The following is a 24,302-nucleotide window of genomic DNA, read 5'->3' as shown; positions in this document are numbered from 1 at the left end:
TATTCACTCAAATGATTTGAAAGTTGTATGAGATACAATTGGAAGGAGTTCCTACCTAAATAACTGAGTTTTGAGTACAGCCCCCGTTGACTTAAAGCAAGGTGAAATATGGATTTCAACCCACTAGAAAATCTTCCAACGGGATTTTCCGAATCAAGTGTTTTGAAGGTCATTTGATTTGAGTAAAATAGTGGGAGCGTATTTAATTAAAGACCTATTTAAATATGTTTTAAATCATGATACATTTATTTTATTTATTTTCTGTATTTAGAATTTCTTTAGCATATAAATTTTATTATACTGTTAAAAGTTCTTATGAAGAACAAAATTTTCAGAAAAGAGTTTCTGAATTGGTACAAAATTTAAGAATTGTTCTTAAGAATGAGAAAAACTGTATATTCTCGAGCAGTTATTTCCTAGCAACTTTCTATGTCTATATTTGAAAAACAACGCTTATCAGAAGCATTGGGTCAAATGAGTAGATATAGGATATCTCATAGTGGTAACGACGATGGAGAATGATATGATCATTCAACCTCAATGTTATAAGATGAATAGTTTAAGCCTATCAAGTAGATGTACATGGATAAGAATAAAATTCAAATTCTGTTTTTCTACCTTTGAAAGGTTAAACACGGTTGCAAAAAGGGGAAGCAATTATTTCAAAAGTTGAAAAACAAAAATTGCTCGTAGTTTTGAAAGGGTCAAAATATAAGATAGAAGTAAGACTTCTTATCTACCCATATAGTTATAGAAAGTTAAATTTCTACTTCTGCATCATAAGTATATGATATTTGATGATTAGTCTCATATTTGTTGAAATATAGAGAGTTCTAAAGAAGCGGGAGATTAACTATAAGTGAAGTCCACTTACGTCTAGAATGAAACAAATTGTTTTATTGACATAGGAGCTAATGCTTGGACTTAAATTTAACTTGATATGGAACCAAATAATTGTTATTAAATTCCATATAAAATAGAAGCATCAAATCATATATCTTGCATTGACAAGAGAATGATTGTGTAGTTGAATAAAAAGACAAATGTTGTCCTATTATCCAAATAATGATTTCTATACAAGTGTGTTAATCAAGTAATGGAATTGAGTTCCATGATCTTGATAAGCTGGTCTATAACTTATGTGAAAAGAGGATCAAATGAGATTTGAACCTTTTGTAGATTATTGGCATCAACGTTTAGTACAAACAAGTGTGATTCACATTTCCAAAATCCATGGATATGGACTATTGGACTCATTTGATTTTATATCATTTGAAGGATGTGAGCCCCACTTTTCAAAAATAGATTAGTACACCGGTCACCAACAAAGGTGAAAGGGCACGTAATTTATTTGAGTTTATATACATATGAGATGTATATGGAGAACTAAACATATTTGCTAGATATTGTTTCTATTACTTCATCTAACATTACTAAATCATTTAGTAGAGAAGAAAAGTGTATTTGACACGATTCAAGAAGACTTTGAAATTGTTCAAAGATTTTAACAATGAAGTAAAAGGAATAAGTTTGAAAAGTATAAAGACTATACGAGTAAGTCGTGATTGTAAATGCTTGATTAATGAGTATAATTATCGTTTCATGTTTGACATGACTTGATCTAAAATAGTTAGATTATAGCTCAAAAACTCTTGAAATTAATTAAATTACAGTTATTCTTCACCCACAACTAGTTCTAATTAAGTAATCATAAAGACACCATATTAGATATGGAGGTAAGAGTACCTAGTTTTGACTTTATGATAATTTCAGGTTATATGGTTTATTAGATAAACTAAAATTCGAATTTAATGAATGTATAATTGTGTAACTATCCTTAGGAAACTAAAGGATATTATTTTTACATCTTCTTCTTTGACAAAATTTGTTTGTCGCTAGAACTGGAGTATTCCTTTTCAAGGAGTATGTCTCTACAGGAGCCAGTGGGAGTGATGTAGAACTTGAATTAAGTCAAGTAACACAAAATACACATCTCTTTAAGAATGGAACATGAACTAATTCAACAAAGGGTTGTTGTTAAATCACCAGTTCGAGTAGCACAAGATCTAGATGAGTTTGATATGTCATATCACTACAATGAGTAACATGATTTTGTCATGGCTCAACAAGGTGTTATGATTTTCATGGTAGATGAGCCCCAAACTTACTAGAAGGTCGTAAATGGCTTGAACTTTGAGAAATGGCTAAATGCCATGGGATCTTATAAAGAATCCATGTACACAAACCATATATGGATATTGGTTAAATCATCCAAATGAGTATGACTCATGAGATGAATGTGAGTTTTCTTGTAGAAAGCTGAAATGGATGGTATTATGAATACATTTAAGATGTGATTGATTGTAGAAGGTTTCATGCAACTCGTGATGCAAATCATGACGAAACTATTACATCATCATAATGCTTAAATCTAACGATCCCACTTGTCATTATTGTATAATGCAAATTCTAGGAGATGGACAACGATGTTGCATTCTTTAATTAGAATGACCTTGTATATGTATTTGACATATATGTAGGGTTTCGTTAATCCAAAGAATGCTAGAAAGGTATATATATTACAAAATTCATGTATGAATTGGAGCAAGCTTCTTGAAGTTGAATTATTTGTTTTATTAGTGAAGTTTTATGAAAAACTTTGATTAATAAAAATCTTATGCACACAAGGAGAATAGTGGGAGCATTGATATTAGTTTGGTGGAGTATGTGGATGACATACAAGTCACCAAAACAATTTATCTACACATGTGAGACATGGTTAGAAATTTTTTTTTGAATATGTACCAAAATTGATTGTAGTGTTCGACACTAGAATACTTTCAAGAATATCCATGGATGTCTTAAAGGACTAAGGATTGTTTCTTGAACACGGATTAAAGGAACATTGTAAAGAAGTTACAATGATGCTGACCTTAATATCGGTGTACAGTATATCCAAATCGCAATTTGGAATAAATGCTATGCTTGGATATCAACTATGAAATTTGTAAAAGTACAAGCTTCAAATAGTTGTTGTTTCTATTACAGATGTCAAATATATATGATTTGGATTGTTTAGCTCATAACTGAGCGAAACCATGTGTCTCTTGCGTTGTGGATTCCATTGATCCCGTCTGAGGTGAAATTGGTTTAATCTTGCGAGAAATGAATACTTGATCTCACCAATAATCCAAATGTATACTTTGACACTTCAATTTCTTTTCGATGGAAGATCGAAAGTGGAAATTGAAAGAAGTGTAACCTACCAACATAGGAAAGAGTTCCTTATCTACTAGAGTAGTATCATGCCCAGGGTGTGCTTGATGCTAACACTTGATCAATATATATTGAGTTAATATTTGATTGGCTTTTAGTGCTAGTGGGAGATTGTTGGAGTAAGCCCTAATATCCAATCAATATTGATTGGGTTTGGCTTTGTATCATGATATTGATATAAATATATATTGTGAATATATATAATAATAAGGCATTTCTTTATTGATTTTGTTATGTTTCAAAATAATAAAGTCCCTAGAATAGATAGTTCATGTAATGGAATATTAAGTGTGACTTAATCATGAGATTACATTACGTAAAGAACGTTATTCTTAAACATATCCATAATCAAGCTTTAATATGAATTGGGATAATAATAAAGCATAAAGACTATTATGTATGTAGACTGATGACCGCATCTCATGGGTCATTGATATTGAGATATTAAGTCTATACATAGGTATAAATATTAGGAGTAATATTTATATTGGATTGACCCACCGTGAGAATACTACATAGTATGTTATGAAAATGTCATAAGATATTCTCACAATGATAATAATGTATATTGCTCTTAGACCTGAAACCACTATGATCCCTAGATGTGGACTCAAGTGCTTTGTTGCCATTCTAACGTTGTCTGTAAAAGGATAACCATAACGTTGGTTGATGGGTACTTGATGAATCATGCTGAGGGACATGAGTGTCCTAGATGGGATTTGTCCCTCCTTCATAACAGGAGATATATCTTAGGCCTCTTGATGAAATATGACTGTAAAACTGCATGGCCATGCCGAACTAAGTCAATATAAGATATTGGACTTATTCGTTATTCAGTATATTTCGGAATCAAGAAATATAAATATTGATCTATACAAGGGTGACAATATCTATGCCTTGGGATCAATAAAGATATCGAGACAAAGGAGTAATTGTACACATGAGTATTATCATGGAAAGGTTTCGTCAGATCACTTGACATTCTTGTCACTTGGGTAGCAATGATGTGTTGCTAGATACCGCTCATTGTTTATAATATTAAATATTAGATTTAATATTATTGCCAACGTGACTAGAACCTATAGGGTCACACACAAAGAACAGTCAAAAGAGAAATATATAAGTATGACTTATATAAGGGGTGCGTTTAGTAAATAACGCTAATTAGTTAGCAAAATTACTAAACTCGTTGTTGGGCTTACTGAAGCCCAATAGTGACTTATGACTTGCAGAGCACACTAGAAGTTCTATAAATAGAACTCTGGTGCTGAAGTTTTTGGTTACACGTTTTGAAGCAACCCCTTTCTTCTCTGCACTTCCAATTCATTGGCTAGCACCGAGTTTTGGAGGAGCACTGTTCGTGTGGACTTGCTAGAGGCTTTGCTGCTTGTTGCTTGCTTGGCTGTGATCGAGATTCCAGTTTCCAGTTCTAGCTTTCAGATTCCACAGTTCAAGGTAACAATCGAATCACTGATTCATGTTTGAATTTCGTAATGATCCAAGGAAAGAAAATCGAAATTCTTCTTCTTCTTCTTCTTCCGCTGTGTATGATATCTTTCGATTTTCCTTCATTAGGTACCCATTGTCCTATGGGTCCTGGAAGGTTAGTACTTAAGGCTTTACTCTTCACTTCTTGTACCTTGTGCTGTGAGTTGGGTTGCTTCTGATTAACCATCACCTTAGGTTTTGGTACTTCAGAAGCAGTAACTGACTTCTTCTGAAATTTAGACTTCAGAACCCCAGATTTTGGTTTCACCAGACTCTGAGGAATAGGTTCTGATCTTTTCAGGATCCTAACCTTTGAAATCTTGGAATCAGATTTGATCATAGCCTTTGACTTAGAGTTCTTTGGCTTTGAAGTAATCTTAGCCTTAGAACTAGAAGCTTCAGGTTCTGATTGAACAACAGTTTCCAACTCAGCCCCTTCTGGTACAAAGAATGTTTTCAGACCTTCCTTGATGCATTCACAACAAGACTTTAGATTGGTTTTCTCAAGTTTCACTTCTGGAAAACCAATTCCTCTAAGCTACTCTGCTTCTGTCAATGCCAGATATAATAAAATCTTCAAGAGCAATTTCATGATTACTTAAAGGTTTTTCATTACACTTTTCTTGTAGCTTCTGACATAAGAACCTGAGCTGATCTTCATATGTTTTACACATGAAGTCAAAGCCCCTAAGTCCTTGTTCAGAAGCTTTCAGATCCAATAGAGTTGATTTTTGCTGTTGTACCAAATCAGCATATTTTTCTTTTAAATCCTTCAACTCATTGGTTCTTACTTCAAAATGTGTAAGAAGTTCTTTAAGTGACTCAACAAGTTCAACTCTGGGAATTTTGGAATATACCTCGTTTTCATCTTCTGAGTCTGAATCTGATCCAGCTTCTGAAGTTGCTGTTGCTACCAACCCAACAGCTACCTTTGCATCTTTATCAGCTTCCTCTTTATCAGATCCAGATTCACTACCCAAATCATCCCAGGTTGCCATTAAACTCTGCTTAATCTGCTTCTTGAATTTGCTTGGTTTGAATGTAGACCTCTTTGACTTGTCCTTTGACTTTTCTCTTTGAAGATCAGGGCATTCAGCAATGAAGTGTCCCGGCTTCTTATAGTTGAAGCATCCCTTCTGATCTTCTTTCCTTGAGCTTCTGGAGTTACCCCTTTTGGCGAGAAACTTTCTTTTCTTCTTGGCCAGATATTGAAGTCTGTTTGAGAGCATGGCCATTTCAGCAGCATCTGGTTCAGAATCTGAACTTGACTGTTCTTCCTCTTCAGATTCAACCACTTTGAGAGCTTTTGATGACTTGCCTTTGGATGGAAGAGCTATTGATTTACTCTTCTTAGTAGACTCATGTTCATTAAGACTTAACTCATGAACTTTGTGAGAACTAACAAGATCTTCGACACTTAAAGTGTTTAAATCTTTAGCTTCCTCAATGGCAGTCACTTTTGGTCTCCATCTGGCAGGTAAGCTTCTGAGTATCTTGCTTACATGATCAGAAGCAACATAGCTCTTCTTTAGAATCTGTAGCCCAGAAACTAAGGTTTGAAACCTTGAGTACATCTCCTCAATAGTTTCATCATCCTTCATCTTGAATAACTCATACTGATGTACAAGCAGGAGAGCCTTTGCTTCTTTGACCTTCTTGCTCCCTTCATAATTTGAACAGAGAGAAGCAAACATAGCTTTAGCAGTGGATTTGTCACTCATCTTCATGTATTCTGCTTTGGGTATGGCAGTGACAAGGGCTCCTCTGATAATATGATGCTTCTTGTATAGTTTCCTCAGTTCTGGAGTATGTTTCTTTCTATCCACAGCAGCTCCTTCTTCATCAAGGACTAAATCACCAACACCATCTTCCAGAATATCCCATAATTCTTCATCTAGGCTCATGATGTAACTGTAAAAGTTGGTCTTCCACCAAGAGAACTCTTCAGCATCTCCATTGAACTTTGGAACTTTTCCAACACTGGTTTTCTTACTATCACTATAATCATGTGAGACATTTTTATAGCTAGTATCACCAGAACCAGTAGGAGGAGGAATAGACATGTTTTTCTCAGATCTTTGACTATTGCACGGTTAAGTGTTACACAACAGACCAAGGCTCTAGATACCAATTGAAGGTGAGAAAAACACAAGAAGGAGGGTTGAATTGTGTTTTAGAAAAATTCTTCGTTTCTCCTAAAAACTGAACACACTGATCAGAGGCTAAGCGAGACAGCTTCTGAAGTGATAATCAGAATCTAAATGCAGCGGAATAAAACAGAGAGAGAGAAGAAGAACGACACAAAGCAATTATACTGGTTCCTTCCACAATCCGGAAGTAGTCCAGTCCCCCTTGCACTTCCAAGGAGATTTCACTAAGAGTAATATCTGATTACAATTGCTCAAGCACACAAGCAAGAGACTTCCTTTGCTCAAGCACACAAGCTAGAGACTTCCTTTGCTCAAGAACACAATCAAGAGACTTCCTGCTCAAGCACAATTGCAAGAGACTTCCTAACTAAACAAAATTACACAGAAAATTGTTTAAGGTTGAACACTTGATATACAATCAGAGGTGCTCACAATACAAATCAGATACAGACTCAATGGACTTAAGAATTTCTAAGATATGACTTTAAGACACAGAAATTCTAAGTGAATGCAGAACAATTTCAGCAGAGGTTTGGCACTTGAAAAAAGGTTGTGAGTCTTTCGTTCAGCGTTCTTGCATTACCAGATCTCTAGGTCTTCACTCCTTTATATAGAGGTGTGAAAGAGACGTTGTGAAATTGCTAGCGCACCAAAGAGTCGTTGTTGAAGCTTGATCTTTCACCAATGATATTTTGCCTGATTTGGTTGTTGTCCTATGAAGAACCAATTTGAAATCCATTCCTTATCCAAAGGAACATCTATGCAGGCGAAGCCGTATTCTGGAGCTGTTTTCTTGTCTTGTAGCGTGGACACAAAACAGAGTAGTGGAAAACGTGGTTGTACAATTCGTACAAAGTACAATGTCAACGCTTTCGTCCAAATTGCAAGCACATGCCTTCAAACACCTTTGAGATGACCGTTGCAATGTTCCACTAATTTTCTGCTGTGTTTTCGAATCCAATAGACAGCTTTTGCAATGTAGATTCTTCAATCTTTGAGTCTTTTGCAAATCCAGTTGATCTTCAGCTTCTGGTGAAATGACTTCTGATGAGGCAGCTTCTGATGATGTGGCTTCTGGACCTCTTGTCTTCAGGAGCACTATTCTTCAGGAGCAGCTTTACTTCAGGAGCGCTATTTCTTCAGGAGCAGCTTGACTTCAGAAGCGCTTTTACTTTCAGGAGCGTATTGCCTTCAGAATCATCTAAGCTTCATTTTCTTTTGCTCTTTATTTGCTCATTCAGAACCAATTAAAGATGTAACTTTTTAACTGTGGTCCTGTACACTTGAACAAATATTAGCTAGTCCAATTTACAATTTTTAATACCTTGTTATCATCAAAACTCTTTAAGGTTCATTGTTAAACATATTTTGTTCCAACATTGTGTGCTACTCATGTGACTTTGATAACGCCTGTGAAGCATATGGTGTTGTCTTAGCGACTTTCTCAAGGTTGATTATCAAATATGTTTTAGTAGATAATACAGGCTTCACCTCCTTGAGAAAAGGCCAGCAAAGCATATCAATCTACATGAGATAATAACAAACATGTCCAAAGATCTTCATTTGCGATCGATAAATAATGATAACTATTCTTAAATTTCCATTTTTCTGCAACATGGGGAATCAATTTTAAAATTTGCAAAACTGAATAATGATAACTATTCTTATTATATTGTCTAGAGATTCTAAATTAAACATATAGCAAATAGATGTTTTGATTTTCAGATTTATAATTAAGGGGAAATACAGAAAAACACAATAATAATGTTAATAAATTTCTAATTGAGATGTACTTTTTACAATCAAGTATGTTAATAAAAGAGAAACTCTTTTGAAGGAGAGAAACTATACTACTACAAAAATGGGTCAAATATCTACGTCAATAGTATGCTATCTTCAAATAGCGAATTCAATTCAAGCGAGAAGTGATATCTAAGAAAATTTCTTCTCTGCAAGGAATAGTGAGACCACCCATTGAAGGGTCGTATTCAAATTGTTCATCAGCTTGGCTAAACAATTCTTGGAATGAGGTTTGGTTCAAATATGATACAGGAATCACAAACCGCTTCATTTTCTCTCCGACGTACACTGCTAGATATCCCTTTGGAACATCCACAACTTTTGAAGATGATGTCCTTCTGATGATACTAGGTAAACGGAATCCCATTGTTGTATGTGTTAAAAAGAATGGATTGGTATAAAAAAGAAAGAGTTGTATATAGAAGATTCAAATGCTTTAGGATGTGAATGGTTTTTTGTTTGTCCTAGTTGCTTTTGCAGCCATAAATATATATAGATGAAAGGATATGTAACAAACAGTCGGTAACTACAATGATCAATGAAGGAGGGTCATGAGAATTTAGTCATGGCCAGACAAGAGCATATGAAATATCACATAGCGTTGTCTTAGAGACTTCAAGTGTTTTTTTTTTTTTTTTTTGACAAATAGAGACTTCAAGTGTTGTAGTAGATAGATAATGCATAATTCTTGAGCAGTAGCGTCATATAATTGATAGATTTGAAAGTACAACCACAGACATGTAGAATGGTTTCTGTTGATCTATTGCCATCCATGTCCTTACAGTCACTTACCAGTTGTACATCAGCATTATTATAATGCAGAAAACATGTCTAAAGCATGTCTAAAAAATTATGAAGTACACCAATTATGAACAATTATGAGGTTGCAGTTGAGCACATCTCATTTGGTAGCAAGTGGAAGCTTTGTATTGGACATTGGTAGGGTACACTCTAAGACAACACCACATGCTACCTTATCCCTATGCTCTCTATCCTTCAACCCTTCAATAATGGTTTTTCTTGGAATTTGGTATTGAGAGAACTTCAAAATCTATAAATACACTTGCCATATCCTTCACTAACAGCACAACTCATTGCATCATCAAATATTGAGTTACTTCCTTCTTACATTTGAGATTTTTCTCTGTTCTTTCGAACAATAACAAAAAATGGGTTTCCGTTTACACACTATTCTAAAGGGTTCAGTACATTCTAGTCAAGCAAAATCAAAATCTGTAGAAGTGAGAAAAGGCTATGTTGCAGTGTATGTTGGAGAGAAACTGATGCGGTTTGTAGTTCCTGTGTCATACTTAAACCAACCTTCATTTCAAGACTTGTTGAATCAGGCTGAGGAAGAGTTTGGATATGATCATCCAATGGGTGGCCTCACCATTCCTTGCTCCGAAGATGTCTTCCAACACGTAACTTCTCGCTTTAATGGGGTGTAAACTTCAACTACAAGAGACTGACATAGTTTACAGACTTGAACCAACCATTGTTTCAAGATTTGTTGAGTCAATCTGAGGAAGAGTTCGGATATGATCATCCAATGGGTGGCCTCACCATTCCATGCTCCGAAGATGTCTTCCAACATATAACTTCTTGCTTGAATGGGCTATGAATCGTACATTGTAACATACTCACATAAGCTAGATTAGTTGAGACATTTTTTAAATAGGCATTTTTTTGACTTGTGAAGTTGTAAATATATGACACTTTTCATGAGAAATGGAGAAATATTACCATCTGAATATCAAATTCAAAAATTTATGTTCTCTTGTTTACTGTTTAATGATTTAGCTCGTTTACTTTATCAGTTACAACTTTCACTAACTATAATTAGTTATTTAAATATAAGCCTGCTTATTAAGAATAAATAATTTTGCTGATTTAAAAAATACAGCCTACCACAAGTTATAGTTAGTTCTTTAAGCCTGTTGAAAAAAGACAATCTGTTATTTTTATTTCTGTAAAATTCAGCTAAACCTTTCTATGCAACAATACCTGTTTTGCTAATTATATTCCAGGTAAATAACTAAAAGTCTTGAAATCAATTAGGTTTGGCCTTTGTTTTCAAAAAATGGCTTTTCTTCCGTTGATGATTATATATTAAGAGGTATAGTTTGGTTAAATATTTCACATATATTAAAAAAAATAAAAAATTGAACATGATGATTTTAACTATTGTCTTATCTTCTAAGTAAAAATTAGCACCTACACTATTATTCAGAAGCTCTCCCACTTGGTTTATTAGTAAACACCTTTAAATTTACAAGCTAAATTTCTAATTTCAAATTGCCCTGCTAGATCTTTTGGCTCTTAAGTTTTCTCATCTAGTTTTCTCAAAACAAAAAATCACAATCTTTTGTTGTTTTTCTTTTTAGTCACAAAAAATCACTCATCTAGTCAGGAAAAATCACAATCTTATTAGCAGGGTGTGTTTTTCTTTTTATCTTTTGGGTAGTTCTTCTCATTCCTCCTTATGAAGTGGCAATGCTTTATTTATGGTCTTTACTGTTTAATTGGGTATTTGCTTAGTCCCCCCAATACTGTACTTTTCCCTTTATTCTTCTATTGCATTTTTTGGATTCATCAAAAAAAAGATGAATATTTCTGTAGGGAACAGGAACTCTATAAAATTCTAATGTTTGGCATGGAAGTACCTCGTGTATTCCTTATAGGATATATACTTTTTTGGCTGATCGATGATATTTACTCAACAAATATACATTTGATATAAAAACAAAGTGTAAGTTAGGAGTTTTGAAATTTTTCTCCTTCAAAATAATTAGAAAAACTAGATAATCTAGATAATTGGAAACTGTCTAAAATTGTAGGTGACATGCACGCACAAGCTCAACTTGGCCAACAAGTAAACGCAAATAAACTATTTCTTTTTTTGCCAAACAACAACAGGATCTATGACTCAAAAGAAAACTACAAATAATCAATATAGTTAGATTCAGTGTTTTTCTTGAAGATTCTTTTCGCAACATATACTTAATTTATGAGAAACTATATTATATAAGTTTCTATTTTTTTTTTTTTTTTTGCAACACGGGCGATTCGATTTTATATATGAAGTAAATGAATTTTTCATTTTATAAGAGAGATTATAAACTGAACATTTAGCAATCTATTTTCGTATTGATAATTAATTGGAATGAATAGAGAAATAATGTAATAGTGTGTAAAAATTTCTCATTCAGATGAACGATTTACATCGAAGTATAATAACAACAAAAGTGAAAATCTTTTGAAGGTAAGAAACTAATTTGCTACAAAAATTGGTCAAACATCTATGTCAATCTTCTAATATCTTCAGAGAGATACTTCAATTTAAGCTAGAAGTGATGTCTAAGAAAACTTCTTCTCTGCAAGGAATAGTGAGACCACCCATTGGATGATCATATTCAAATTGTTCCTCACTTTGGCTCAGCAATTCTTGGAATGATTTTTGCTTCAAATATGATATAGGGATCACAAATCTCTTCATCTCCTCTCCTACGTACACAGCTAGATAACCCTTTGGAACACCCACAGATTTTGAAGATGATGACCTTTTGATGATACTAGGTAAACGAAAACCCATTGTTGTTGTATGTGTTGAAAAGAAGAGATTGGTCTAGACAGACTTGTATATAGAAAAGACTCAAGTTTTTGAACTTCAAATGAGTTGGAATGTGAATGATTTGTGTTGGTGCTAAAGGCTTGCAGCCATGAATATATATATATATATAGATGAAAGGATACTTAACAAACCGTCGGCAACTATAATGATAGGTGAAGGAAGTCCATAGGATTAGAGTTATGTTCAGACAAGAGCATATGAAACGTCACATGGTGTTTTCTTCAGAATTTGGAGGATTTTCTCAAGGATCAACATCAAATGTTCTGGTAGATAAATAATGCAAGTCCCACCTTGTTGTTGCTGAGCAGAGGCCAACCATATAATTAATCAAATTGAAAGTATAACGACAAACATGTAGAGTGGTTTATGTTGATCTATTGTTATCTATTTCCTTGTATTGTTTAGCATCTGGACATCAACACTATCATAATAAAAATAACATGTCTAAGCATGTTTTCACAATTATGAAGTAGTAATCAATGCATGAACAGATATGAGGCTGCTCTGCACTTGCTAAAGTCTCAATTGGTTGCAAGTGGATGCTTTGTATTAGCCATTGTTTGAGAAGGTGGGGTACAATCTTAAGACAACACCACATGCTATATTATCTTATGCTCCCGAAGGTTTATCTCTTTCAAATAATAATTTAGCTTCGAATCGAAATTTCAGAGAAAATCAATGACTATAAATATATTTGCAATTGCCTTTATAAACAAGTCATTGGTTTCATCAAGTGTTAGCTACATCCTTCTAAATATTTTTATATCTTTGCTATGTTCTTCTTTTCCCAAATACGCACATAAAATGGGCTTCCGATAACCTGTTGTTCTAAGTGTTAGTTACACGGCATCACACACCAGTGTAGTTGTCCCCACACACCACAACAAAATGGTGTCGCTAAGTGGAAACATCGTCATCTATTCGTACCTTATTGATCAATGCTCATGCACTTTGAAAGCTTTGAGGTGATGTTCTCACAAAATCTTATTTGATCAAGCGCATCTATCCTCGGTATAGGATAATGAGATTCCACGTTCTCTCTTGTTTTCTAAGGGTCCCCTGTGTTTTGTTCTTCTTGAGTGTTTGGATCCACCACGAGCTATGTGTGTTTCTGGGATATTCTAGAGTTCAAAAGGGGTATCAGTGTTATTGTCCAGTTAAACGTCATTTTTATGTCTCGACAGATGATACAACTTTCTTTGTGACACCAGGTACATCAGATTCTAAAACAGGTGTTAGTAATCATGTGGTGCATATTCCTCTAATTGAAACATCTATCTCTATTCACAGACCTCCATAGTCACGGAGTCGTCTTGATGGATTAATTTTGAAAATTCAATAATTTGGCATGATTCATTGTGAAGCTGATCATTCTGTATTATTTAGACATTCATCTTCAAACAAAGTCATTTATCTAGTGGTATATGTGGATGATATTTTTATTACCGATAATGATTAAGAAGACATTAAAAATATAAAACATCATTTATTCAACCACTTTCAAACCAATTATTTAAGCCAATTGCGTTATTTTTTTGGGAATGAAGTAGCACAAACATATGAAGCTACTGCTATTTCTTAGAGAAGATATGTTCTTGATATCTTGGAAGAAACATGGATGCTCGATTGTAAACTAGTTGATACTCCTATAGACCATATTGTCAAGCTTTTACAAAATCAGGTAGAGTGATATCCTGATCCAGACAGATACATCAGGCTAGTTGTGAAACTGAATTATCTCACTTTTCATTGTTTCACTTTGCTTATTTCCTCTCCCACTCAGACTTATTTGCTTGTGTCTCTTTTTTCAGACTTACTTGTTTCTGTATATGCAGGAAGAATTCATTTAGCAAAGAATTGAATTGAATGCAATATAGCATTTTTTTTTCTGTTGGTAAGGGCTTGTTGTTCTTGTTTCTTTGTAGCTCATCTTAGCATGTTTTGCGAAGGTTTTATGGTGACACATGTAAATTTAGGTTTTGTACTTGCTAAGGTAGTAAGCTGTGTCAATAATAACGTCGCAAACCCAAAATCTGTGAATAAGAATTTCATTATTGACATAAATGAGAATCCATTTTTATAAATTAAAAATCGACCATATCAATCTTGGTTCATCCGTAGTTTAACGGTTAAACCAGACTGCAAGATAATCGGAGTCAAACCAGCCGATGAACTGGTCAGTTCCTAGTTCTATCTGGTTTCTTTCTAACAATTGTTTGCACAGATTAGAACCTCATATCCCTTGTCACATGGACACTTGAAAGTAAGGCTTAAGCACTTATCAACCCATTCCACACTAACAGCTTCTTCATAATCATTTCCCAATTCATCCTACAAAAACAAAAATCAATTGTTCAGCTTAAAAACTATTAATCTGAAAGTCATGTATATAGTTTTAACTTGTTGTCGCCATAACTACATCGCAATTGCAGCCGCTTTTTCGAGGATTTTGAGGTCTCTACAAGGGCGTCACAAACACAATTTTAGTCACATCAGCCGCATTTCCCCACAATGTAACGGTTCACATCGTGACCACAAATGCGACTGCAATCGCAATTCATTCTTCAGTATGTTCCTGTGTTAAAATTTAGCATTTTTACCCTTCAATATGCAGCCTCTAACTCTAACATATTGCCCACAAAATTCTTGAAAGGAAGAGTATTTATTCTTACCTAGATTCGGTAAATAAAAAACCAAAGGAAAAATGCAGTGGAGGGAAGCACAACACACAGTTGATCAAACAATTTTTTTACTTCAGATATGTATATGTCGATAAGGGAAAGTCTACTTGTTACATTCTACTACATTATTTATGCAGATATTCTAATATAACCAATTACACGATTGTGCAGGTATGAATAGACACTATTCTAAGATACACGATTTAGTACAAAATGTCACCAAATATCGGCTACAGTACAGCAGCGTATATGACTATTCCGTGATCTGCGATGGACAATTTTGCTACTTACTAGCATTAACGTATATGACTATTGCTTAACTACAGAGGAGAAATTATATGAACAAGCAAGGAAACAAGAAAAATTTCTAAAATTGCTGTTAAAATATCGGCTATAGTACATTCAATACCTTCCCATAAATCCCAGATCTTGTATAATTGAGTTGTTAAAATTGCTGCTCATAAACTATGATTACAAATGAAACTATGATCAAATTCAACACCTTCCCATAACCCCCGGATTCTACGTAATTAAGCAAGTGCAACTACGATATACATAAAAACAAGATAAAACTTTAAATTTATGAGCATAACTTTTATGTACCAATTAAAGAACCAAACACATTGAAGATTACAATAGAAAAGTCAATCACAGTTGAAGATTCAAGATATGTACCTAAGATATGACTTTTTCATCTTCAGCAACGAAAGAGTTAAGAGAGTGCTCTTCTTGTTCTTGTTCTTTTTCATCTTTTTCATCTTCAGCATCAGGAGAGGGTTCTTCTTCTTGTTCTTGCTCTTCTTCCTCGTCTTCCATGACTTCATCCCACACTTTCTTCATTTCTTTTAACCGATCCTTCATCGTTTTAAGCCTCTACAAAAAACAAACAAAACCCATTATTCCACATCAAAAAAAGATTACTTTTTTAGCAAGAAACACAAGTTTCAACACATACCATTGAATCAGATTCAGGGGTGGTTTTTTCAGCAGAGTTCAAATAACGAGCAACTGCTTCTTTAACCTCAGAAGGATCAATAACTTCAGATATACATCTGCTGATCGGAGGCAGAGGCTGCAAAGCAGTTGACGGCCCTTTTACCGGCATGGATTGATCCGGAAAGGTGCATGGATCAGAGACACGGCGGCTAAGAGCATTCCTGCGAGGACTAAAAGGAAGTGTAATGGAGGAGAAGCCATTACGGGTGAGATTGCTTGCGTCAAAAGAATGCTTCTTGGATGATGGTTGGTGAGCAGATGATGATGATGGTGAACGGCGTTTGACAGAGTTGTTGTGAGTGTGATGATGAAGCATTGATGATGTTGGAATAATCATGGATTGTTTCTGTTTGTGAGGGATCAACATGGATTCTTGTTGAATCTGTAAATCACCCATTCTTCTGAATTGTTTTCTTTTCTTGTTTTTAGATTTGAATTTGAACTTTGGTTGTAAAGTAAGTGTGAGTGGCAAAGAGTTATGAAAAAAGAGGGATGGTTTTAGTATATATATAGGAGATGGTATATGATGATTTGTTGAGGTTTTCAAGGGTAACTGATTTTTGTAGGTAGGATATATAAGCTCAACTACATAATCACATCAATCAATCTCTATATAGAGTTAGAGACTTCGGGCGCCACGATAACTAATTCTCACTGTACCAATCTCTATATAGTATCATAAAATTCATATTTTTTTACAACTCGGAACATTCATACAAAACAGTCTTTCAAAAACAAGCTGCATAAATACAATAACCGTTTTGTCATGTGTTTTTTAATGTAATTTTCAAGATGAATTTGAAAATAATGCCCTTGTAAGTGAAAAAGCATTCGAGAGAGATAGTTATGGACAAAGATTTAAATTTTTTTTAGGCTTTAGGCCAATGTTCAATGAATATATGTTATAAACTCTTAATGTCATTTGCATATGCTCTTCACAGTTATTTTCCTTTGTAGTGCCTTTTTGTACTTTGCATTGAAAAGTCATACTATATAATGAAAAGTCAGTATATTTTAAAGTGGAGTAAATAAAAAACTTGAAGATCTATATAGATGGATCGTTACAATTAAATTCATTAAGTTTAAAATAGAAAAATCATACACAAAAAGAATTACAAAAAATTCAGGGAAAATAATAGAATTCGAAATTATCAAACAGGATATGTTTATATATTGATATTGATATAATTGAGTAAATCATCCAAGGATGGATCATAGATAGAAAAAGTTCAACCTGTGGTAGCACGAGTCATGTTTCAGTGGCAACCTTGTCGAATGGCTCAGTTACTAGCACACATTAAATAGGGATTTTCCACAGCTTTTAGAGTTAGGAAAAAGTAAAGTGCGAGAATGTAATTCAAGAGTGATTGGATGACATACCATGAGTACGTAGATAAGATGTCAAAAATTTCTTCTTGTCTATATAGAGGTTTTGGCTTCGAACTATGTGAATGCAACAACTTTAAAATTTTGAGGAGAGTTTTGTCGTCTGTGGTTTTATTAGACTCGACAAGTGAGATGCTCGATTTATATAAAGAAAAAAAGTAGGAGATGGTAAAATATGTGGTGAGTCCCATGTTCATAAATTGAACTTACACATTTTTTTTACAGCAAAATTGAAATTAGTCTTTCTTTTTTGAGAGCAAAAATGTAACTAGTCATTTCGTCGCCTGAGAGAGTATATGGTGAGTCCCATGTTCATAAATTGAACTTACACATTTTTTTTACAGCAAAATTGAAATTAGTCTTTCTTTTTTGAGAGCAAAAATGTAACTAGTCATTGCGTCGCATGAGAGAGTATATGGTGAGTCCCATGTTCATAAATTGAACTTACACATTTTTTTTACAGCAAAATTGAAATTATAGTCTTTCTTTTTTGAGAGCAAAAATGTAACTAGTCATTTCGTCACCTGAGAGATTCGAACTCTCGCGGAGAAACCCCATGTACTTAGCAGGCACACGCCTTAACCACTCGGCCAAAGCGACTTGTTGCTAGGCCATTCTTTATCAATAATTATGTGCTTCTTTGTAGTTTTTTTTTGGCAATATATTCAATCTATGATTGTTAAATCATGATAGTTACTTTTAACTTTATTTTTATTTTTTTTTTTTTTTTTGCAAAACGGGGGATTGATTTTATATTTGAATAACTGAATCTTTCATTATTATGGAGAAATATAGAGAAAACAATGTTAATAAATTTATCATTGAGATGAACATTTTTACAACCAAGTATGATAACAACAAACAATTAAATCTTCTGAAAGTGAGAAACTAAACTGCTACAAAAATGGGTCAAATAACTAAGTCAGTCCTATGATATCTTCAAAGAGCTAATTCAATTCAAGCGAGAAGTGATATCTAAGAAAATGTATTCTCTGCAAGGAATAGTTAGACCGCCCATTGGATGGTCATATTCAAATTGTTCCTCGGCTTGGCTCAAAAATTCATGGAATGAGATTTTGTTCAAATATGATATAGGGATCAGAAACCGCTTCATTTTCTCTCCCACGTACACTGCTAGATAGCCTTTTGGCACGTCCAAACCTTTTGAAGATGATGCCCTTGATCTGATGATACTAGGTAAACGAAAACCCATTGTTGTATATATGTATTGAAAAGAGAAGCTTGGTGTAAAAAAGAAAGACTTGTTTGTAAATAGAAGGCTCAAGTTTCTGAATTTCAAATGCTTTTGGTCGTGAATGGTTTTGTGTTGGTCCTAAATGCTCGTATATATAGACGAATGAAAGGACACACAGTCGGCAACTTGTAGGAGAGCCACGAGATGAATGAGAGTCATGAAAACTATGGGAGACAAGTCCATATGAAAGATCACATGGTATTGTTTTGGAGGACTTACACATGGGTCAACATCAAATTAATTTCATGGTAGCTAGATAATGCACCCTCTTGAAATAATGCAGATTAGTCCATCCGTAGTTAGGTCGATACAAGCTGGACATCAGCACTTTGATAATGAAGAAAACATGTCTGAAACATGTTTACACAAGTATGGAGTGATAGTTAATGCATGAACAAATATGAGGTTGAATTTCAAAGAGTGGGTTACAATCTTTAGACAACACCTTATGCTATATCATCTTATCCTTTAACTCTTTCAAACAATAATTTGGCTTGGAATTAGGTTTGCAAAGAATCTCAGTAACTATAAATATACTTATAAATTGGCTTCAAACACAAGTCATTGGCATCCTCAAGTATTAGTTACATTCTTCTAAATTTTTTGAGATCTTTACTTTGTTGAGTTTGTTCTTCTCCCTCAAACAATCACCAAATATGGGTTTCCATTTAAATGTTATTCGACGGGCATCATTCACAGCTAGCCAAGCAGCACTAAAATCAGCAGAAGTTCCAAAGGGTTATGTTGCAGTGTATGTTGGAGAGAAACAGAAGCGGTTTGTTGTCCCAACTCCCAATATCATACTTGAACCAACCATTGTTTCAAGAATTGCTACATCAAGCGGAAGAAAAATTTGGATATGATCATCCCATGGGTGGACTCACCATTCATTGTACTGAAGATGTCTTTCGACACATAACTTCTCGCTTGAATGAGCTATGAATCTGACACTGTAGCATACAGACACACTAGATTTGTTTAGACATTTTTTATAATAGGCATCTTTTTTACTTGTAGATATATGACATTTTCAATGAGAAATGGAGAAATATTACCATCTGAATATCACATTAAAAAATATACTGTCCTCTTTTTTCTTGTTTAAGGACAGTGAGCTCAGTTATTTTATCAGTTAGTTCCATAAGTGTAAGCCTGCTTATGAAGAATAACTACGCTTATTTAAAAAATAAAGCCTGTCATCACAAGTTATATAGTTTATTCTTTGAGTTTAAGCCTGCTCAAATGGTTTGATCCGTTACTTCTATTATTTGTCTAAAAACCTTTCTATGTAACAAAGCTAGTTTTGCTAATTCCAGGTAGCTAATTAACTAAAATTCTTGAACTAAATCAATAGCTATTGATGATTTAGCCAAATTAACAAGGCTTGTCATATGTATTCAGAAATTGCCTTTGCGCCCTTTGGTTAGTTTTTCAGAAATACTCAAAAACGAAAAGTTGAACAGGATTATTTTAACTAATCTTATCCCCTAAGTAGAAATTAACTCCTAGACTTCAATTATTTTCTGAAGCTTCGTCACACAGTTCATTGGTAAAAACCTTTAGGGTGTGTTTGGATTGAGGGTTTAGGAGGGGAAGGGAAGGGAGGGTTCCCTTTTAAATTTTAAATTACGAACAACGTAAAATATTTTTTTAAAATAAATTAAGTGTTTTTGAAATATTATATAATCATTTATCATGTTGTTAATTCAATTTTCTAAAAATCATTTTATAATATCTGTAATTTAAAAAAGAAAAGTAAGTCCTCCCCTCCATTCCCCTCCTAAACCTTCCATCCAAACACACCCTTAAAGTTATAAAAGTTTTTTCAACTTAAATAATGATTTCAAATCCTATGAGTAATTAGATGTAGATTCAAACTGGCCTGCTGGTAGGACTTATCAAAGTCTTTCACTAGTAGTTTTTTCCCACACATTCCAAAATAGAAAAGTCGCAAATTTTTGTTTTTACAGTTGAATATTTATCTGTAGGGACTGCGGAACAGTTACTCTATAACCTTCTAATGTTTGGCATTGTCACAATTTACAGTAGCATGGAAGTGTCTAGTATATTCCTTTTAGGAAAAAGAGTGTAATAGATCTATACAATAGTAATTTTTACTCAATTGTACGTTTGTATTGTTAATGTATGAATGGAATGACTCTTGTATAAAATAGTAGTTTTTACTATAATGTATTCCAAGTCCTGGTAACATTAGTTAGGATATCAGATATATAAATTTTATCTACATTCTGTCTATGGTCTAAATGAACTCAAAAAAAGCTGCATAAGAACAATTACCGTCACATGATTTTTAATGTATTTTTCAATATGAATTCGAAAATAATTCCCTTGATATATCACGACTGTCTGTGATTTTCAGAGACATCCATATACAAGATCAACCTTAGCAACAAGTAAATGCAAACAAACCTTTGTTTTTTACTATGAAACAACATGATAGATGTCCCAAAAGATTAAGAAACTACAAATAAATCAAAATATAGTTTGCCTCGGTTTTCAGTATTCTCTAAATTCTATCCAAAATTGGAATCGATTGTTTTTTTAATTATTTTAAATGACATGTGATATGATTTGGGAAGAAAGAATTGATTGATTTAAAGTTTTACATTTTCTAGCAGTAACATGAATGGGTTATATTTTAACCTGAGAATCAAGGCATGTTGCCATTTGAATAAAGCTTTTCTCACAGCAATGTCTCATCAGTTTGAAATTAAATTATATGTTGCATGGTAGTAAATAGTAATTGTGCAGTTGGAAACTGTAAGGTGTTGCTGAAGACTATACAATCAAATGGACTTTCCATGCTCTTCACAAGTACTTGTCCTGCAAGATGTTATGACAAAAAAAGCCATTGATTTTAACTGAAGACATTATAACATGACACCAATGTTGAATTTAAGCTCCAAGTAAACCAATGACTAACACTAGTAATGTGCATATACTGTATCAACAATTGAATAAATTTCATTTACCTGAGTGTACCAGAGCAGAGCAATTACCAATTGAAAATCCAAGTTTAATTGTGATTACTAAGCAAGTATACCTGCAACCTTGGAACTTTGATTAGTATACTATGCAACGGAATTATGATATACTTGCATATATTTAATTACCAATAAGCCGCTTTAATAACTTCCTTTGTTTGACTTAATTTTTTTATCCTTTGTTTTACATAATAGTAACTCAACAATGAAGTCAATTAGCTTTCATGCTTAATACATACAAAACATTGAGAAGTTTGCTAATTTTTGGTCAATTATTTATTAGATTATTAGACTAGATTTGTCGATTTCTTTTTTGATCAATGAAGTCAATTATCTTTTGAGTCTATCTTTTGTCAATTTCTTTTTGGTCCTAATATTTCTGTCTTTGGCAAAGGATGAGTTTTTTCACCATATTAGCTTCGTTTGTGAAGTGTGCTAAGGACAAAATCAGCTTCTTATAAGCACTATGAAGTTATTACGAGTAGTTTATATTTTTTTAAAAAGAAGTTATTATTAGTATTCAAAGTTGTTTTATGATAAAGCATATTAGAATAATTAAGAACTATTTCTTTGAGATCAATTTCATATGCAGCATATGACAGAATATAAATTACCACTATTAGTTATGGTTTTACCATTTCAATGACAGTTGATCAAGGCTTGAAAATTTATACATAGCCACATTTTATATTGTTAATATTTGTAGCTTCTTTCAATTTGATAATGATACCCAACTTATAAGATTTGAATAGACTTTTATGTCATATATTGTTGACAGTTGTGTTCTCTCAAGTTTCTTTCTTTGCATCAAAGGGTAAATGGAAAGCAAATGGTGGAGGATTAAACTATTAAGATCATGTAGGTATCAACCTTAGAATTATTCAAAACTTTTGTTTCAAGTCCGTTTTTGTTAGGGCCACAATTCTCGTATTATTTTATCTTTTTTGAAACTTATTTGGGTCAAGAATAGTTGTGCACTTGGTCTTTGATTATTTAGCGTCATCAAGGTTTTGATAAGCTTTTGCAACCATTTCATATGCAAGGTCATAATTCAGGTCCCTCAATAAATTGTTTTCTCTTATTTTGCTTATTGCCGCTTAATTATTATAATGACAGATAAGTAAATTGGGATCAAATGGATTTGTTTATCAATACAACATGAGTTTCTCAAACGGGATACAAGCTTAACCCAAACCATTAAGTTTATGAGTTTCACAACATTTCATATGCAAGGTCATGATAAAGTTCTATTATTTTTGTTTACTCTTATTCTGACCTTTTATTTTAATAACAGATAATTGAAATGGGATCAAATGGTTTTGTCTATCAATACAACATGAGTTTCTCAAACGGAACACAAGCTTAACCCAAAACATTAAGTGAAATAGTATTGTTATTGAGACGGGAGGGACAAGGGATAGTTGGATATGATCACCCCTCTGAGTATATGACCAATTTTTTTCTTCTCTATTAAAGATTATGTTTGGGGATTGAAATAATTGTCATGAGAATTGAATTAGTATTGGATCACGACCATTTTTAGGTTTATTTCAGACCCTCTTAGAATATTTAGGATGAGAAATTTGGAGTTGTAATTTGAACAATAAAAATTAGACAATTAGAATTATATAGGCAAGATTCCGTATCAAAATACTTGACTAAATTTCAAGGTAATTTTTATTACATTGTCATTAGATGTTTTCTTTTTCTTTCCTGCCAAATAATTTGGACGAGGGATGCCAGTAAGGTTATTGAACTTTAATGGATTTTTAATTTGAAATTTTAGCTTCTATTTCTTTCATTATAAAAATCCAAATGTTATGTAATTATGTTTCTCAATTTGTGTAATCCAAATAAGAGTTGTATGGTTCATACTAACTATAAACACTTTGACTCAAACACGGGAAGCTATATGTATTTGATTTAAGACCAAAGTTTTATATTTCTCAAACATTGTGCGCTATAGATATTTAATTTATGTTTCTATTTATAACAAAGCTATATAATAATGTAGTTATTAACATATTTTTTTTGTTACAATATAGTTATTGACATTTGTATTTGGATATATTTAAATAATATATACAATAAATTTTATTTATAAAAATTTTGGATTTATATTCATTATTATTTTTCATTCATTTCTTTTGTAATGACATTTTGAGGCACCAAGAGAGGTTGAATCTATTGTTGAGAATTATCTTATATATTAACTATCTTTGTGTAGTATTTTGATTTGTAACATGATACTCATTTAGGTGGGCTAATTTAGCTTCTTAAAAAAAATAGGTTTAAATGTGTCATTGGTCCCTGCACTTTCATTAGATTTTGGCATTGGTCCTTGCACTTTTTTTTGTTTGGCATTGGTCCCTACACTTTGTAAAAATATTGGAATTGGTCCCTATGTTAACTTTCTGTTAAAAAAAAAAAACAAAACAAAACTAACGAAGTGCCATGTGGCCCAATAATTTCACGCCACGTGGCACCAATACCAATATTTTTACAGGGACCAATACCAATAGTTTTGTGTTTTTTTTACCAGAAAATTTACAAAGGGACCAATACCAATATTTTTACAAAGTGCAGGGACCAATTCCAAACAAAAAAAAAAGTGCAAGTACCAATGCCAAAATC

At 33.2% G+C, this 24,302-nt stretch overlaps 4 protein-coding genes, 1 non-coding gene and 2 pseudogenes across 5 annotated transcripts; 2 read left to right on the top strand and 5 right to left on the bottom strand.

Annotated features, from left to right (window-relative positions):
* Window positions 1-8,676: 8,676 nt before the first annotated feature.
* LOC146931213 (auxin-induced protein 10A5-like) lies at window positions 8,677-9,319 on the bottom strand. The gene has a single exon (XM_085702697.1). The coding sequence runs from the start codon at window positions 9,079-9,081 to the stop codon at window positions 8,824-8,826; it is 258 nt and encodes an 85-aa protein (XP_085558823.1). The 5' UTR covers window positions 9,082-9,319; the 3' UTR covers window positions 8,677-8,823.
* A 472-nt stretch (window positions 9,320-9,791) lies between these two features.
* LOC146931212 (auxin-induced protein 6B-like) lies at window positions 9,792-10,480 on the top strand. The gene has a single exon (XM_085702687.1). It carries the CDS (start codon window positions 9,884-9,886, stop codon window positions 10,160-10,162), a length of 279 nt encoding a protein of 92 aa, XP_085558813.1. The 5' UTR covers window positions 9,792-9,883; the 3' UTR covers window positions 10,163-10,480.
* A 1,410-nt stretch (window positions 10,481-11,890) lies between these two features.
* On the bottom strand, window positions 11,891-12,432 carry LOC146931211 (auxin-induced protein X10A-like). Its single transcript, XM_085702695.1, has one exon. It carries the CDS (start codon window positions 12,304-12,306, stop codon window positions 12,049-12,051), a length of 258 nt encoding a protein of 85 aa, XP_085558821.1. The 5' UTR covers window positions 12,307-12,432; the 3' UTR covers window positions 11,891-12,048.
* Window positions 12,433-14,550: 2,118 nt separating this feature from the next.
* Window positions 14,551-16,428, bottom strand: LOC146931210 (uncharacterized; annotated as a pseudogene).
* A 1,498-nt stretch (window positions 16,429-17,926) lies between these two features.
* On the bottom strand, window positions 17,927-18,008 carry TRNAS-GCU (transfer RNA serine (anticodon GCU)). Its single transcript has one exon. It is a non-coding gene; the product is annotated as a tRNA-Ser (tRNA).
* A 192-nt stretch (window positions 18,009-18,200) lies between these two features.
* LOC146931208 (auxin-induced protein X10A-like) lies at window positions 18,201-18,765 on the bottom strand. Its single transcript, XM_085702694.1, has one exon. It carries the CDS (start codon window positions 18,619-18,621, stop codon window positions 18,361-18,363), a length of 261 nt encoding a protein of 86 aa, XP_085558820.1. The 5' UTR covers window positions 18,622-18,765; the 3' UTR covers window positions 18,201-18,360.
* Window positions 18,766-18,782: 17 nt separating this feature from the next.
* Window positions 18,783-19,726, top strand: LOC146931207 (auxin-induced protein 6B-like; annotated as a pseudogene).
* Window positions 19,727-24,302: the final 4,576 nt, after the last annotated feature.

The sequence above is a fragment of the Medicago sativa genome, chromosome 4, assembly GCF_051527215.1.
Source record: "Medicago sativa cultivar Bolivia chromosome 4, Bolivia_mono, whole genome shotgun sequence".
Taxonomy (NCBI): Eukaryota; Viridiplantae; Streptophyta; class Magnoliopsida; order Fabales; family Fabaceae; genus Medicago; species Medicago sativa.
This window is presented reverse-complemented; position numbering and strand designations above follow the sequence as displayed.